The sequence below is a fragment of the Ambystoma mexicanum genome, chromosome 12 (genome assembly GCF_040938575.1).
Source record: "Ambystoma mexicanum isolate Mex_15411 chromosome 12, UKY_AmexF1_1, whole genome shotgun sequence".
Classification (NCBI taxonomy): Eukaryota; Metazoa; Chordata; class Amphibia; order Caudata; family Ambystomatidae; genus Ambystoma; species Ambystoma mexicanum.
In genome coordinates, this window is record NC_090936.1 from 152704322 (window position 1) to 152720683 (window position 16362).

General features: G+C 45.7%; 1 protein-coding gene across 11 annotated transcripts in view; it reads right to left on the reverse strand.

Moving 5' to 3' along the window:
- The window catches only part of FGD4 (FYVE, RhoGEF and PH domain containing 4), a 1139208-nt gene that overhangs the window by 164575 nt on the left and 958271 nt on the right, over positions 1-16362 (reverse strand). For all 11 annotated transcript variants that reach the window (XM_069628200.1, XM_069628199.1, XM_069628201.1 and 8 more), the window contains one exon: positions 3153-3183. In XM_069628200.1, coding sequence (XP_069484301.1) covers positions 3153-3183 — 31 coding nt within the window. The remainder of the gene's footprint in view (positions 1-3152; positions 3184-16362) is intronic.

A 16362-nucleotide genomic window follows, 5' to 3' on the forward strand; every position in this document is an offset into this window, starting at 1 on the left:
CAAACCTCACCTACGCAGATCAAGGCAAACGATCATATCACACAGCTAATATTTCTCAAGAGGGAGACGCGTCTGGGTTGTGCCCCGTTCGCCTCTCCTATTTGCTATCGTGATGGAGCCGCTAGCAAGCAACATCAGGCGGCAAAAACACATACATGGGATCAGGGTGGGCCCCACTTCCCAGAAAATATCCCGTTATGCTGATGATATACTATTTATTATTCCTCAGCGAACAGAGCAGTCTATCCCCCAAACGATTCATGAACTCAAAGACTTTGGGGCATGATCCGGTTATGCAGTCAATTATAACAAATCCCCTGGGCTGAACGTCTCCAAAGCAGTAGAGAGGATCCTTTGCCTGGAAAACGACTACCCCCTGAAGTGGTCAAACAAATCTCAGGCATACACATTACCTGTGCACAACCCACCTCCTTAAATATAACCTGCAGCCTCTCCTGAGTGCTCTCACCTTGGATATGGAAAGATGGCTTCCTCTGGAGATCTCATGGTAAGGCTGCATTCCCTTGATGAAGATGAACACCCTCCCGAGACACTATATCTCTTCAGCAGCCTCCCAATTCAAATTCCTGGGCCGTCCCTCAAGGGCATTCAGAGGAAGATCCTCTGGTTCATATGGGGTGGCAAACATCCCAGGAAAACTCGCAAAGGCCTGTTCATATCTGCAACCATTTGAGGCCTGGGAGTCCTGAATATGTACAGATATCTAAGTGCAGCTCAATTGGCCCATGTGGGAAAATGAGTTAGGGACCACATGAGCTTGTGGTGGCCACACCTAAAGCAGGTGCCCAGCCACATTTCCCTGACATCCCTCTTACAGCCGGGATAGAAAGAAAAATTACAAGGCGGCCCATCCTGGAGTCGATGCAGGCTACCCTATCTTATTGGGATGCTGCCCATAGACTCTGGGACATCAAACCGGGCTTGGGCGCCTCGCTCCAGTTCTGGGGAACCCGGACTTCCAGGACTGGACCCAAAGCGTTCCATTGCTGGTTGGCGGCACTCGGGGTGAACTCGGACTGCTACAACCATGGCATCCCATGCTCCTTCGAGGACTTTAAAACTAAATTCTCCTTGCCAGCAACCGAAAGATTACATTACTGCCAACTCAGGCACTAGATCACCTCCAGTGAGGTCCGCCACAATAGTAATAGGGAACCCACAGCCCTGGAATTGCTGATCAGCGACCTGCCCAGCAGAGGGAACATTTTAACTATTTACAAGCTGCTAGACAGATCCAACCGCGATGAAAAGCTGCCATGAACGACGGCTTGGGAACGGGGCCTCCAACAAGATATCACCCAGGATTCTTGGTCAAAGATATGGGCGAGAGCATAGAATAGCTCCAAATGCACTCTTGTCAAAGAAAACCCATATAAAATAATGCTCTGATGGTACTTCTCCCCTCGACGCCTTCACAAAATGTTTCTGGGGTAGTCACAGCAGTTTTGTGGGGTGGAGGGGCTGCGGACAGGCAGGCACACAGAAGCACATGTGGTGGTCCTACACCCACTCCAATTTTATTGGAAGGAAATTCCATCAAGAATTAGGGGTACAGGTATCACAGGACAAAGGATGCAACTCTGCCCAATTACATTTATCCTGGGGGACACAGACCACCTGCGTGGAGACATGGCATTCCTGATCACCCACCTCCTGGTGGCCGCCCGATTGCCCCTTGTGAAGTCATGAAAGGCCACAGGGGGTCCCATTCTTAATCTTTGGTGGTCAAAGTTCTGGAAATCTGGGCATTAGAAAAGTTGACAGCTACCCTGAACAATTGTCTGCCAAAATTCTCCAGAACATGGCTCTCATGGATCACGTACCTCAGGGTCATATTAGACACCCCACCCAAACCCAGCGCTCTCCAACACTTATCCTTATTCTAACTCCCCACATACTCAACTAATTGGCATGCATTCTCTCAAGGTGGGATGGAGGAGAGTTTTATGTTAAAATACTAAGCAGGATCCAAAAATGAAATCCAGAACAAGATCAAGACCCGTAAAGATTAGATGCCCCCTTTTGGCCGGGACCGGCCCACGGTGATAAATGACCACACACCTGTCTCAAGAATACCTGTCACAAGTACATACCACATGTCCATGGTTCCCCCAGCAATCCTTTCCCTTCCCTGTCCACCGACCTTCATTTTTCTTCATTCACCGTTTTCATTTTAAAAATGGTTTCCTTTATCATCTGCAACCTTTATATGCACTTTGTATCTTGAAAATCATAAAGTTTAGTTCTAAAGAAATACATGAAATTAGTACATCAGTCCTGTGAGGATGGCTAACCCACTGCAGAGGTGTATTGCCTACTCTCTCTTTTGATATATAGTGACAGGTATATTCTTTTCTCTACCTCTATTCCTACCACACCCCCTAATGCACACTCCCCTTGGTGTGGAGGAAAGCCTCTGTGAGGTAGAGGTGATGAGGATAGCGTCAATTCCTCGTTTCCCATACAAATCAATGTCATGGTCTGAAAGCCATTTGGAATGTCTTGACTTCATCTTCAACAGATCTCTACACCTGCAAACTGAGGTTCCAAAAATGATCAAGATAAGTAAATGTCATAGGAGATGCAATCTTTGACAACAGACTGATCTTGTTGCAAGTAACTCTGTGGCTTTGGATAGCGCAAACCACCATAACCTAACTTCTCCTTTACATAATACTGCAACCCTTTCCATGCCTAGACCAGTGAAGTTAAATAAAGTACCAGGTTTCCACTCTTCCGCTAATTTCCCACAAATGATGTGCAAAGTTTGGACTGGTCGCAGACATGAAAGGTCTTCGCAGTTACAGCAGAGATATGCACATCCCAGTCTGTGGTACCTCTTTCCATGGGTTATGAGACTTCTCCACTAGAACAGCTTCGAAAGAAGCTCAAGATGTGTGCTCAAAGAAGAACCATCAGTGCAATTGATGAAGGCACCAAGTTCTGCCCACAGTATAAAACCTACCATCTCAGGCCAGGTTTTGTTTCGCATTTAGCATACTTACTATTTTTGAAATAAATTATGTGAATCCCATTCAAAACACAAGACCCGTCTTCAAATTTCTGAAATTTCACATGAAAATATGAACTTGGTGTTGTAGAAATATTACAGTGTAAATGCATTTGTTTACCTTAATCCATTCTTCTTTGTCTTGCTTGGAACTAATAGAGAAAAGAAGACCAACAATCAAATTTAAAATTAAGGAAATATGCAAATTATAAGGCAACATTCAAATGACAAGGCGAACCTTCATGCCACAATCCACAAAAAGCATCTGAATCCAATATTAAAACCCTAACAAATATTCCATCAGAATAATTACTTTATTAAAACCATGATGTTATTTGCGAATTTGCCAAATTCTGTTTTAGGTAAATTGTCTTTTCGCAAAGCACACGCTATACAACAATGTTAAGAAACCACACACAAAAAAAACACATTGAGAACTGAACCTCTCAGCAACTAAATGGAGGATTTTGAGTAAGCTGCAACAGTCATCTGCGCCTATTCACACGTAGTGGCAGGGTATTTGCAGTGTGATGAAGTCTGGTGCCTGGTTGTAGGAACCACCAGGGCAGTGACTCAGGGGGCCAGGTGCCACCCTGAGCCAGTGGATGTTGGGCCCCAGGGAGGTATGAGGACTATCCCCTGGCCACCTTGCCCTCATCCACAGCACATGGCAGGGTACAGCCACATTCCGTCACCTCAGGCCAGTAGCATGGCTCTAGTTCCTCTCCATCACAGTGACCCATCACTACAGACCGGACCTAGGGACATAAGCCTGGACAGGTACTCCAAAGACAATCTGCAGGTTAGTGGAAAAGGTACTCCTTTTCAAGAGACAGTTTTAATCACATCCTCGGAAGAACCAAATCTCCAATACTTAAGCAATAATAGCCGGGTCCCCAGGCTGGAAGGGTGGTAACAGCCCAGGGCCCAAGATAATTGAAAAGGGCTTTTAATGATGGTTCAAAGGACGTTACCACTAGCCACAGCCCGGGAACTGGCTAGTATTGTTATTAGTACCTTGGGTAACATCCTGGGGTGCTAGTATCGAAGTATTTGTTTGAACGGGTCATGGCGAGGGCACATGACCCGTTCCTTCAACCAAATGCTCACCAAAAAGGGCTGCCATGGAAATGGAAGGCAAGGCTCCATGCGAACCAGAGGACATATTTGTACAACAGGACTTTTATTTAACTTAAAGAAAATGCCTCCCTGACCCTATTGCTAACAGGGATGTTTCTATACCTAACAAACTAAAACTAAGGGTGCTCGTCAATATTAACCAATATAATAAATCTTGTCCTCTGTCCAAATCCTAACTTCAAAACTGATCCTAACCCTTAGAAAAACAACTTAAAAGGCAAATGGGCAATACAGTTGGCCCTGGGTGTACTTTACTCTGTCGTCTTGCAATATCTCCAGGAATCTCTCCTAGTTTCAGTTCTCAGTTTATTCAACAGGTTACAGGTCCCCTGACCTTATCAGTTTATGTGCATCTTGTCTAAGTTCCAAATAAAGAAAAGGTTCTTGGGTCAATAACAAACACTCAAGTTCCCAAAAAAGTATAGTTCCTTAACCTTCCTCTACCAACTAGATTCCAGTCTTGTTTGATTGTAGGTTCCCTTTAGTATGATTTCTTACTGGTTTTCTAGGGCCCTCTTGGTTCCTTGATTGTCTTGTTCCCACTGTCTCACTCGATTCATACGGGTATGCGTATCTTGCTCTTGATTCTTCAGTGTGGCTTTGAACCGTTTGTCTGGTTACAATGTTTGGGTTTTCAGGGCTCCTGTAACCACTCCTATTAGCTCCTGGATGTCCTCTCCGCTGCGCAAGCGGGAAGGTTTCTTCACTAACTGCTACGTTGCTCTCTCTCTGGTTCTGCGTAGGACGAGTGGGGGACTTGTTCCTTTCTATCTTACAGGGTTTGGCATGGTTTCCTGGGGTCCAGACACACCACGTCCCTGTCATGTTCACGCCTTCCCCCTGGGCCAGCTACGCTTGGCCTCACCGACTCCACACAGCACTGTACCTTGTCGGCCATTTTTCTCCTTCTCTCTGACTTCTTCACCAGTTTCTCTCTCGGTCCCTCTTCGGACTTTCTTCTGTGTCCTTATCATCAGTTCGGCTTTGTCTCCCAATGACGCTGGTACGTCAGAGGCTTGCCCCTGCGTATCGCTTCTCCACCTCCACTATAGGGGTAAAGTCCTTTAATTCTTGGTACCAGATATAAAAAGGGGTGTGTTTAACTGTCAAGCCAGTTGAAAGACCAGCACTGCCCTGAGCCAACTGTTCAAATGTACTTTCTACATTGTTTGGAGTACTACAGCACACAGTTAAAACCACTTCTGGTATTCCCATATATTCAGACAATGCCTCAGTTGTAGGAGTTCCTTCCGAATGCGAGTCTCTGTCCCTTGGTGGAGAGTCACTCCCAGTGAGGTCCCTTTTTCCCAACCGCTTATGGAGGGTTTTGCTTAGTAGGTTCCCCTCCATAGCCTGAAAAGTGGTTGCTCCCCCCAAGGAAAAAGGATTCGGCACATAAGGCTCCCATCAGGGTCTCCACTCTAGCCAACCCAATTCTATAGTGTGGCTCACCAGTCTTGGGCAGCTCCAGTTATGTATCTTTATCACTACATGGCCTTCTTGGCTTGTCTACGTCAGGTTCTGGCACTGTAGCTCTCCTCGTCCTCTCTCTGCAACATAACTGACACTCTGGTACGCCATCCTAACACCCTCAAAGTCAGGAGGCTTCTTCCTCTTTTTATAGTTAGATTTTGGCAGCACCTGTCCCAATCAATAGGTGCTCTGGTTGGTGGGACTGTTACTGCATTAATGTGGTTGTATGTGATAAGTTATTGTTATACATTTTTTATGGAGTGCCAGTTTACCACCACAGCGATCTCAAATTGCATAGATTTGTTTCTGATGTGCTGGAAGACATTGGCCTGAAAAAAGGGAGAGAGAATAGAGATAAAAGAGTGTGTGTCATGGTGTGCATTTAGAATGGGAAAGTGGTATGTAAGCAAGTGCTAGGAGAAATTAAGGTGTGGCTGTTCAAGTAAAGTTCATATGCAAGAGGGGCTTAAGATGTGCTCGGGCAGTCCTAAGTATATTGAGGGCAAGGTTTGATAAGGGTTATGATAGATGGGCTTTCCTACGACATAGGATACTAGTTCTAAATGTATCTGTTGATTATGTGAAGATAACTGAAAGAGGTAGATATGAGAGAGCTGAAAAATATTACGTTAAGGAAGTGGGAGAATGTCAGCAGATGTGTAGTTAAATACATATTGCAATTGGCAGGCACGTAGATGGTTTTTCTGCCCCTCTGAAGCATTAAATCTGGTATGGAACTGTTTGTAAGCACTACAGTAGTTCTTTCTCTTTCATCTTCGAAAGTTAAATCCAAGATTGTTGGGAATGATGAACAGTCAAATATTATATGATGTATACTAGTCTGCACATGTTTTAACAGGCAAAAGTGTTTAGTCGTTTCCAAAAACACTGAGGTTGACTCAAACCCATCGAGGGGGATCCAGGCTCAGAAAAGAAAGTGTTTGTGCAGAGCAAAGAGCAGTGTTGACATTAAAAGCTGTAGCATTGATATTCCAGATACATTCAAGCTGGAACTGGCTCCATTTGATTTGGAGAAAAAAAGAGAAATATGTATGAACAGCAAATTGGGGACACATGCGAGTAGACTGTATCCCTAATTAACTGCGTAGAGCATTGCTAGCAGCCCTGGGGAGGGATGTGGCTACAGGGATTAAGGTTCTTATGTGGCATTGGCTGTCTGCCATGTATAACATATTGTATTGCAAATGGTTCCACCTCCATCCCAGATGTCGTGCCACTCAGCTTCAATTAATATCTCACATTTTGCACAGGTTTTTATGATAAATTAGGTGCTGTCCCCTGCCCGTATGTCTTAAAATGTCTGTCTGCATGTTAGGATTAGGCAGGCATGATGGTAGCAGAGCATTACTGAGACTGTACAGTAAAAGCAGAAACATTTGCTTGCTTGTGAGCACAGTGTTTAAGGTGGCCTTCCTCATGTGGTCTTTACTGGGTTCCACTTCAGGATCCATACATTGACATGCACACACAAGGTGCACTCGCTCCCAAGTCCTGCCCAGCAGTGGATCCTCGCCAAGAGTTCTCCAGTTCAACCCTATAGGTGCTGTGATGAGGTTCCCTGCCCGGTTCTGTGGACTGCTAACAGAGTGAATCAGGGGGCTGGATGCGTTTCCGAATCAGTGGATGATGTGTCTGGGGGAGGGGGTATTGGGAAGAACCCCCTGATCACCATCCCACGGCCCTCACTGCTTGGTAGCAGGCAGTCACAGAAACCCCTTCTGTGCACCTCTTACACAACCTAGATAGCTGGAGCTCTCCCTAGAGAGGCTTAAAGCTTTAGAAAGGAAAAATCAAAACCATCACCAGTCAGAGTCCATTTCATTCACACACTGGTAGCAACTGTAATCCCATTATTGTTACAGTCCAACCAGTGTTTCAGGCTAGTGGGACAAATCCCTCAATGTCATAACTTCTCTGGTGGGGGACCCTTCCCACGGGGTCAAGGAGGTAAGGCCACTACCCGCAAGTCCCCCTGGGGGTGTTACTAATGGGAGGGGACCCCCACTGTGTGAGAGGCGAAGACTATGGAGAGAGAATGTGGTATGTTAACCACCATGCTTCCCAGACACTGTTCAACAAACAGCATGAATAGGCCCCAAACACCCCCTCTGTCTCCTCTTTCTTCTGCTAGTTACCCCATACATAGCAGCCCTGTATATCAGGTAGATGATACTGTGACGAGGAAGAGTGAGGGAAGAGTAAGTATGGATGAATACAAAAGTACTGACACAAGGAAGAGCAGGGCAGTGAACCGAACCAATACTAACATGCTAGCTATCTGAGGCTCGAGAGTCAAGCTGCCATAAAAACTGACCAAGGACTCTCAGAGCGAGTCTGGCCGCAGAGGAACATCGAGTTGGGGAGCGTAGCCATGAAGAGAGGACGTGCTGCAGACCAGAATTCCTAGAACAGGAAGATGGGGAACAAGAAGATGGAAAGGAGCCAAGACTTAACCAAAGGCTGGTGAACCGGACGTCTGGTGGCAAAAAAGAGAGATGAAATAAGGACTATTTTGGGTAAGCGAGCACAGCAGAGAAACCTGAAGAGAGGCCTGGCTGGATATTTAACTGGGCCTAATCAAGAGAGACTATGAAGGTGAGAAAGGGGTCTTGGACCGGACTAATGAAAAACGGAGAGAATTGTGCATACAAGATAATGCCTGGTGGGTTAGTGAACCAGGCTTAAGCAAGAAACATTGCAAAGCTGAGAAGGGGGTCTTGGACCCACATAACGGGAAGAGAAGACCAAGGAATAGGATGGGTATCCTTTGGCAAAAGACAGAAGAGGAACAAACGAGAAGGGAAAGATTCTCTAACAAATGTCAAGAGAAGACCAGGGGAAAAGAAAGAGATCCTCCAGCACAAATTATGAGAAAACCCAAGGAAGGAAGATATATTCCTCGACAGAAATTTAGACAATACTGATACTATCAAAAGTGAGACTAAGAAAGGCTTAGAGAAGGGAGAAACCGTCCCAATCTTGTTTTGGAACTATAAGCAAATCACCTGAGAAGTTCTGGGGAAGAGAGAGACCTCCCCATCTGTGTGGAACAATACAGAAAAGCCTAGCGAAGTCTAGGGGAAAAACAATATTCCCCCATTATTCACGAACTGCCTAAAGCCATACCGAAGGAGGGAGTCATCCTGTTGAAGTCAGGGTACAGCCTACTTTATAGATTTCTTTTGAAGTGTAAGGGACAAAAATAGGTTTGGGACATAGGACAGTGGACTGCTTGTTTTTGACTGACATTCTGACGCCATCCTTAGGTTTGTTTGAGGCAGGGAAATCCTGCTTAGATATAGGGACAGGTAGGGTTCTTCCTTATTTTCTGTTACATAAATGTTCATAAACGTCTCTATCAACAAGCATGCAACCTTTGTGTGCTGTGTCTACTTCTGCACCAATGAACTTCAAAGCCCTAGTGTTACACTCCATGAATTGCAGAGACCCGAGCTTGATACAATATTGCACGTTTACAGTTTCCCAATCGCACATTTCTCCCCATGTGTGCTCTGGAGACCTGTGTGATACAATGTTTCAAGTTTATGGTTTTCTGACTGGATATTTCTCTGTGTATGGTACAAAGTCATCAATTCATTGCAGGCCAGAACAATCAGGAAAAAGAGTCTTTCTAGGATTTATTGATCCAAGGTCCTCTTCCGATCTCATTCTGCACGCTTAGCTCTGTGAATTTATTACTAGATTGAGAATCCCAGATTGATTAATTTGGTTTGTTCAGGCTCTATATTCCCCCAGTTTTGTAGGAGTTAGATATGGTAACAATGGTCAGCTAACAAGTAACATCCCTGTCACGCCTGGAGTGAGGCAAGTTTGTGTTCGGACCCTTCTAGTGTTTTCAGTTTTTATTAATGGTCCAGAGGAATTCTTGTTGCAAGTCATGGATGTGGCTTCTAAGATTAAACTCTAGGCAGTGGCTTTTTAACATTTTTTGATGATGCAGTAGTAATTGCAAAAACGGAATTAGCAGCGAGGGCCTTACTGGATGGCTTCTAATAATTCTGTGAGGATTGAGTACTTATAACAAATGTAGATGAGTCTAAGGTTATGGCTATAGGTTCCAAAATTAAGTCGAAACACAAATTGATATCTTAGATATCTAGCCACATATTGGCGAGTACTAGGTCCTAAATATACTCAGGGGTGATCTCCAAACAGTTGACATGGCAGCCGCAATTAGGGGATACCAAACTCAAAATGCAACAGACTAATGGAGCAAAGTGTACCAGACTTAAGCTGTAGTCCAGACACTTCTTGGTGTGGAAATATGGGGTATTATAAATACAGCATGTTTGGAAACAATTCAAAATAAATGTTACAACTGTTGGTTAGAGGTAGCCAATTCTGTATCCCCATCCAGTTGGCACTGAAGGAGGTGGGTCAGATGGCCCTATGTTATTTAATTTACATACGTACCATTGTTTTTTGGATCAAAAATTGAGTTAGTGATTCTTTATGTAGAGATTTATTGAAAGAACCCATTACTTTACCTTCAATGAGCAAGACAGCATGGCTGAAAGATATCAAATGTATCCTAAGCCTTATAGAACTAGAGTTGTGGTTTGCAAGACGGTAGGCAATTCATAATAATGCAAAATTGCTATTTAATGAACTTGTATTTGACCTAATAAACACCAAAGCAGTTAACTGTGCCCAGAGTAGGCCCTCATTGTCCAAAAGGGTTTGGCTTCTAGGAATATCCATCTGACGTATTTTAATTATACCAAAAGTAAAAGATTGTATGCTATATGCTAGACTTAAATTTGACTTGCGCCCATTGAAATCCAATTTAACAAAATTGTGCAAGCTTGATGGCAGGTCCATGGTATGTGATTATGACTTTGCCCAAGTACAGGATTTGCAGCATTTTTGAATATTCTGTTCATGATATAGGCCTATTAGACGATAATGGCTTTAGTTCATAGTTTTTTAAACCTAGCTTTTAGGGTTAATTTGGACAAATCTGGATTTTAAAATGTAATAGTAATTTAAGGATGGACTAAGATGTACCTACCTGGTGAAGGTTATTTTTATTGATGGGTTACCTTTGTTTAGTCAATTTGCTCATATAAAAGCATAAATTATATCTGGCTTGGAAAAACCTGAAATTGATGTGGATAAAAGGAGGGTAGCCGAAAGAGAATTAAGAATCGATGTATGTATTCGCTGTTTTAAGTGCATGCATGAGAAGTTCATGTATAAAGCATATGTTCATATTTTTTAGTCTATAGATCTATTTTAAATCATGATCTGTTGATACAAATAATGGTGTTTATCAAGTTTTATGAATTAAATTAATTTGTAGCGATATGTGTATGTGTGTGTTATGGTTAACGATTACTGAAACAAACTTGAATTGAACTGAATACTTTGTCTCTTGGCAGAGCGCTCCCTTGCTGATGATACGAAGAGGGATGTTCACAGCAGACTAGCATTCTCTATGGAGCCAGTGGAGTTTAAAAGCTTACTTAGTGTTTTCCAGCATACCATCTACACCCTGGGAAACAGGAGACCTGGACCCTGCAAAGGCAGCACCAGAATTGCAGGCAGTGCAGTGTGGAATCCAAGTTGGATGACAGGCCAAATGAAGGCTTCGTCCAGCCGCATAACCCCAAAGTGAGGCCAGATGCACCCAGAAGCAACAATCAATCCAAGCTCTGACCCAATTACAGGACACAGAGGAAGTCACTCTCCAAAATCCCAAACCAAAAGGAGGAGGGAGAACACTATAAAAACAGAGACCCCAGTCAGAGTGTGTTGGCTGTTTTAGGAGGTTGTGGCAGGTGAATAACATTTGAGTGACAAGAGATGCAAATGGAGGCAAGAAGTGAGAAGGGAGTTTAAGGCGGTGGTAATATCTGTAGGTGGAGGCAGAAGTGAAGAGGAGGAAGTGAGAATAACATTGTGAGGGGAGGGTGGGGCACAGGACATGGAGGTGGTAAGACCAGTAGGTGAAGATATAGAGGAGGAGAGTGCAACATCAGGTGGGGGAGAGATAGAGAGGGACGGAGAAAGAAAGGGAAACCTAGACAGACACTTTAGTTATGTTGTCTACAGAGTATTACAGTGATACACTGTGCCCCGTGTTTATTTTAAGACTGGATTGAGCCTCACCTGAACAATGTCTGCCTTCTAGACAACTTATTCTTGCCACTACGTAATATTTGCTGCAGTGGAAAAAAAAACTGCTAGATTATTTTTTACAGGACAGCACCTCCTCAGAGCAATTACTCCTAATATGCGGTGTGTGGCTTTAATTGCAGGCCATTCAAAATGACTTCCCTTTTATAAAGCTTCATCTTCCTACTGTAACAGGGTCACTTCTATGTATGACACTGTTAAAGGATGGAGAGTGAGGCCCTGAAAAAAAACAGGTATCACAAATGTAATCAGTGGTCCCATGCTTTATCACCCAATGGCCTCCAGTAAATTTTCTGACCATTGTTCTCTCTTTTCTGATACAGGACCCCAACTGCCAGAGTGCAACTGGGAGCAGCTAAGAAAACCCAATCCGGCGCCAGCCGGGAGAATGGAATCAAGTAGAGCCCAGGAATGGAATGGGAATTACCATGCCAAAATAGAAATGAGAGACCCAACCTCCCAGTCTACATTAGACACACCCCCTCACTTCTACAGTTCAGGAAGGAGTTCAGGACCCTCCTTTTCAAGGAATGGCTACTCCCAAGCACCTCGTTGCACACACGTTCCACACCCCACTGTACCTTAAACTGGGTGATATTCTCCCCTCTGTTTCCTCCCCTGGTTGCTTGTAGATCCCTTGCTGCCAAATTACCCTCCCTGCCCCGCCCCTGTTGTGAAGCACCCCACTGACTTGTTTCTCTGCTTCCATCACTGTGTTCTTCCCCCTATGATTGAAAAGCACTCTGTTGCTTCCCGAAGCTCACCTATGCAACACAGCCCTTGGGGAAAAGGCAGGAACAGATTGGTTCCTAGAGTCAGATGAGTGCTGCATCCGATGGAAGGTGGAGGGTCGACAGAACCAGTACGATCACAGTATAAAAGGAGTGTGAGGAATCCGATGGTATCATCGCTCCTTTCCTGGTGGTGACCTGTCCCCATGTGGCCAGGGGACTTCAGCCACTACCTGATCCTGACCCTGGGAGTGGCTTTATGAGGGAGGACCACATAGGGGAAGACAACCTCCGGGGCAGTAGCAGGGCACCATCAGACAAGGAATGGTATTCCCTTTCCTCTCTTGAGGATACCCCATACATACCCAATGCCTTTATGGCATATTGTTACACCTCCCCTCATCCACCTAGGAAGGGTATGGAAAACCTAACGAGATCTGTGTGTGAGCCGTCAAAATATGATTTACCCTCTAAGACTCATGAAAACACCTTCTCAAACTCTACCTGGAAGTCATTCAGAGCCGACTTGCCCATAAAGAACATTTACCTAGACTTTGTATGTAAAATATCATGAATGGACTACCATTTCCATAACTACAAGAATACTGGGATGAGGAAGATGAGCCGAGTAATGCAGAGCGGAAAAAACCAAGAATACAAGCTGGGCTCTAGTTGTTGTGAGCGCATACCTGTTGCTGGGAAATGTAAACAACAGCAGCAGCTGACTGGTACGAGCTGCTGGAGGATCTGTTTCTCGTGGTACAGAGAGACTGTGGGGCTGCAGAGAGTGCCGTGGAGCCAACTGGCTCAAGGAAGAAGTGGAAAGCTGGCTGCTAGAGAAAACATGCTGCAGGAATGCCAGAATCCAACGCAGGGCTCCTTGGCATTAACAGGTACTGAGAGGAAGCGTTTGCCTTACTGAATCCCATCACGAAACATCAGAGCCCATCAGGAACAGCGAGAGGCAGAGGAGCCGAGGAACGGAGGCGGAGAGACAGGGAGAAATGCTGAACGACCGCCACCGGCTTGCCGTGGGAGGAAGGAAGTAAGTCAGCAAGAACCAGTGAGTCCCAAAAAGGGAAGCCGGGACACCGGGGCATATTGGCAGCTATGCCAAATGTAAACAACTGACAAAGAAGTAAACTAAGTACATGAAAGAGAGAAAGCCAGAGCGCATTTCCTTAAAAGTGAAAACTGAACAAAAGTAAGAGACTTTCAAGTTTGTGAGTGTAATACACTTATAAGGTAAGCCCTGGCATGATAGTATACCAGGCAGATACAGTATCTGTTATGCTCACCGGGTCTCTGCGGGGACATTGGGGTGTGGTTGGAGCCCTCCCTGGACCTGGCTCCCGTGGATCGACTCTCGCCCATCCGCTGCGTTATCGAGGACCCAGGATACTGGCACTGTTCCTGAGAGAGGATGAGAGGCAGTGAGAATGGCATGGTGGCGTTGTGATTCCACTCAACTCTTTTGTTGTGCCAGAAAGAAATGAGCAAGAGCTTGCCCATGCAGGCTCACCTGTTTTGATATAAGGATGAGCTCTCCATCCTGCTTTCTTCTAGCAGGGGCACTGTAGATGGACCTAGTTGCGTCACTGGTCCTTGGCGTGGAGGTCCAGACCAGCTGCAACCATTCTGTCTTGAAGGTAGGTTTTTATAACTATGATTATTGTTCGTATTGGTTGTGATAATCTTCCCCAAGGATTTTTGTCCGTAACCTTATATTGCCCTTTCTCTCTCTCTCTCTTAGGTATGAAGATGACCCAGGAGCGTGTGATGATAAAGGTCTATTTTGGAGGACCTACTAGTGGTAACTAGCCTCTCCCAGAAGCTCGCTGCTTAGCGTGTTAAAGTCTATGCAATTGCTAACCTTGTGTTTTCCTTTCCCTTTGCAGGTGCAGCTGGTCGGTGTTTGCTGATGAGCGGTTTCCGAAGGCCTGCGGGCTGCCGGAGATGAAGATCCGCAAGGATGCTTGGTCGGAAGAAGGTCCTGTTGTTGATGGGAGTTCGGGACAGGTAAGGATGCTTGGCAGCACCGGCGGAGGAGCCGAGGAGACAGGCAAGATGTGTGCGGCTGCTGCAGGGTCGGAAGCGCGTAGCAATGCTTCCAGCGATGGCGTGGCTGACTCAGGTAAGATGTGCGCGTTGACTTCAGAGTTAGAAGCAGGTAGCTGAACTTCCAGCAATGGTGTGGCTGACCTCAAGGTAAGATGCGTGCGGTAGCTGCAGAAGGGGAAGCGATAGCAGTGCTTCCAGCGATGGCATGGCTGATTCCAGGTAAGATGCTGGAGGGTTCCGGAGACTGAAGATACTCGTGCTGAAACAGGTAAAGGTCTTCTGAACGGCGGTAAGCGTTACGCTGCTCTAGCAGACTAACGCGAAGTGCCAGCATGCGGGTGGGGCCGGCTTGTATAGGCTGGCCCCAGCCACTCCCTTTAAGCCCGCCTTGAGGCCCCACCTTCCCACTCCTCATGTCTTCTGCACGTGCCTCCCATGCATTGCTAGGGCCCAGCCCAATCCAGATGCATGTGCCTTTAACATTCTGTGTGCAGAGCACACTTTATAATGAGCTTGGTGCCATACGTGCCAAGACTGGGTCCATTGGGACCCTGCAGGATGTGAAGTAACTGGCCCATGGCCATGACAGTATCAGACAATGCAAATATAAGACGATATCAAGGTTTGAACTGTGTGCAGAGCCCACAAGAGAAAAGCTCTGGAACGAGAGAACACGGGGCAAATTAAAGCTGCACATGTGTGCATTTAATGAAGCGCTGGCAGGAGAATATACCAGGCAGTTGCAGGTGTGTTCATTTGAGAAAGTACTGGCAGGAGAGTATACCTGTTACGCTCACCTTATATCCCCGGGGGCGTCTGGAAGGCTCTGAGATCCGGAACCCTGGATGCGTAGTTGCCCAGTGCTAAATAATGAATCTGCAATTACAGAAGGGAGGATTTGTGATAACTGTCTCTAATGGGTGAATTTCCCACACCTCTCTGACCGATTCCCTTCCCACTGGGTTCTTTTCTCACCTTAGTTATTTGTAGGGTGAGCTATCCGTCCTGCGCTTCTTGTGCAGGGGCGCTTGACGTTTGTTGGCGAGCTGCCAGAGTTGCTTCACTGGTGCAGTACGCCTTCCTTGGGCCCAGGCCTGGTGTGACCCCGAATCTGCTGGTAGGCAGGTAGGTTTGTTAATTCTAAGTCTTTGTTCTGCTTATGGTGGGAATTGGTTAATGTCTTTATCTTCTTCTTTTCAGATGCGAAGGTCTTGATGCTGGCGTGCCGAATGGAGAGGCACGTTTCTAGCTAAGAGAAAGCGTGAAGCACAGTGCCTTTATTGTCTTTTAAAGCTAACCTGCGTTTTCTTCTTCTCCTCACAGGCCGCTGTGGTGCTGCAAGTGGATGAGAGCGCGATGAAAAACAGACTCCCGGAATCCGTTAAGGTACGTACAGCACTGTGCGGTTGTTTAATCCTGAAAGCGAACCTGAATATGTCTCTTTTCCTTTGCAGGTGTTGCTGTGGTGCTCTGGATGGAAGCGCGGCTTAGCGCAATGTAATTCAGGTAAGACTGATGGAATTTGATGTTTTGGAAGTGCACGCGTTTTAATATTGTTTTCCCCTTTCTCGTTATTGCAGGTCACGATGTTCGAGCAGCAGCTGTGGTAGCGGTTCACCGGACGTCCTTAAGCTAGTACTCACAGGTGAGTGATGTTTCTTCTTCTCTCGGTTTCCACAGATTGCAGCCCGGTTGAGATTCTGAGTGCTGGATGGTGTTTTCTCAGGTAAGACAGAATAATCTTGT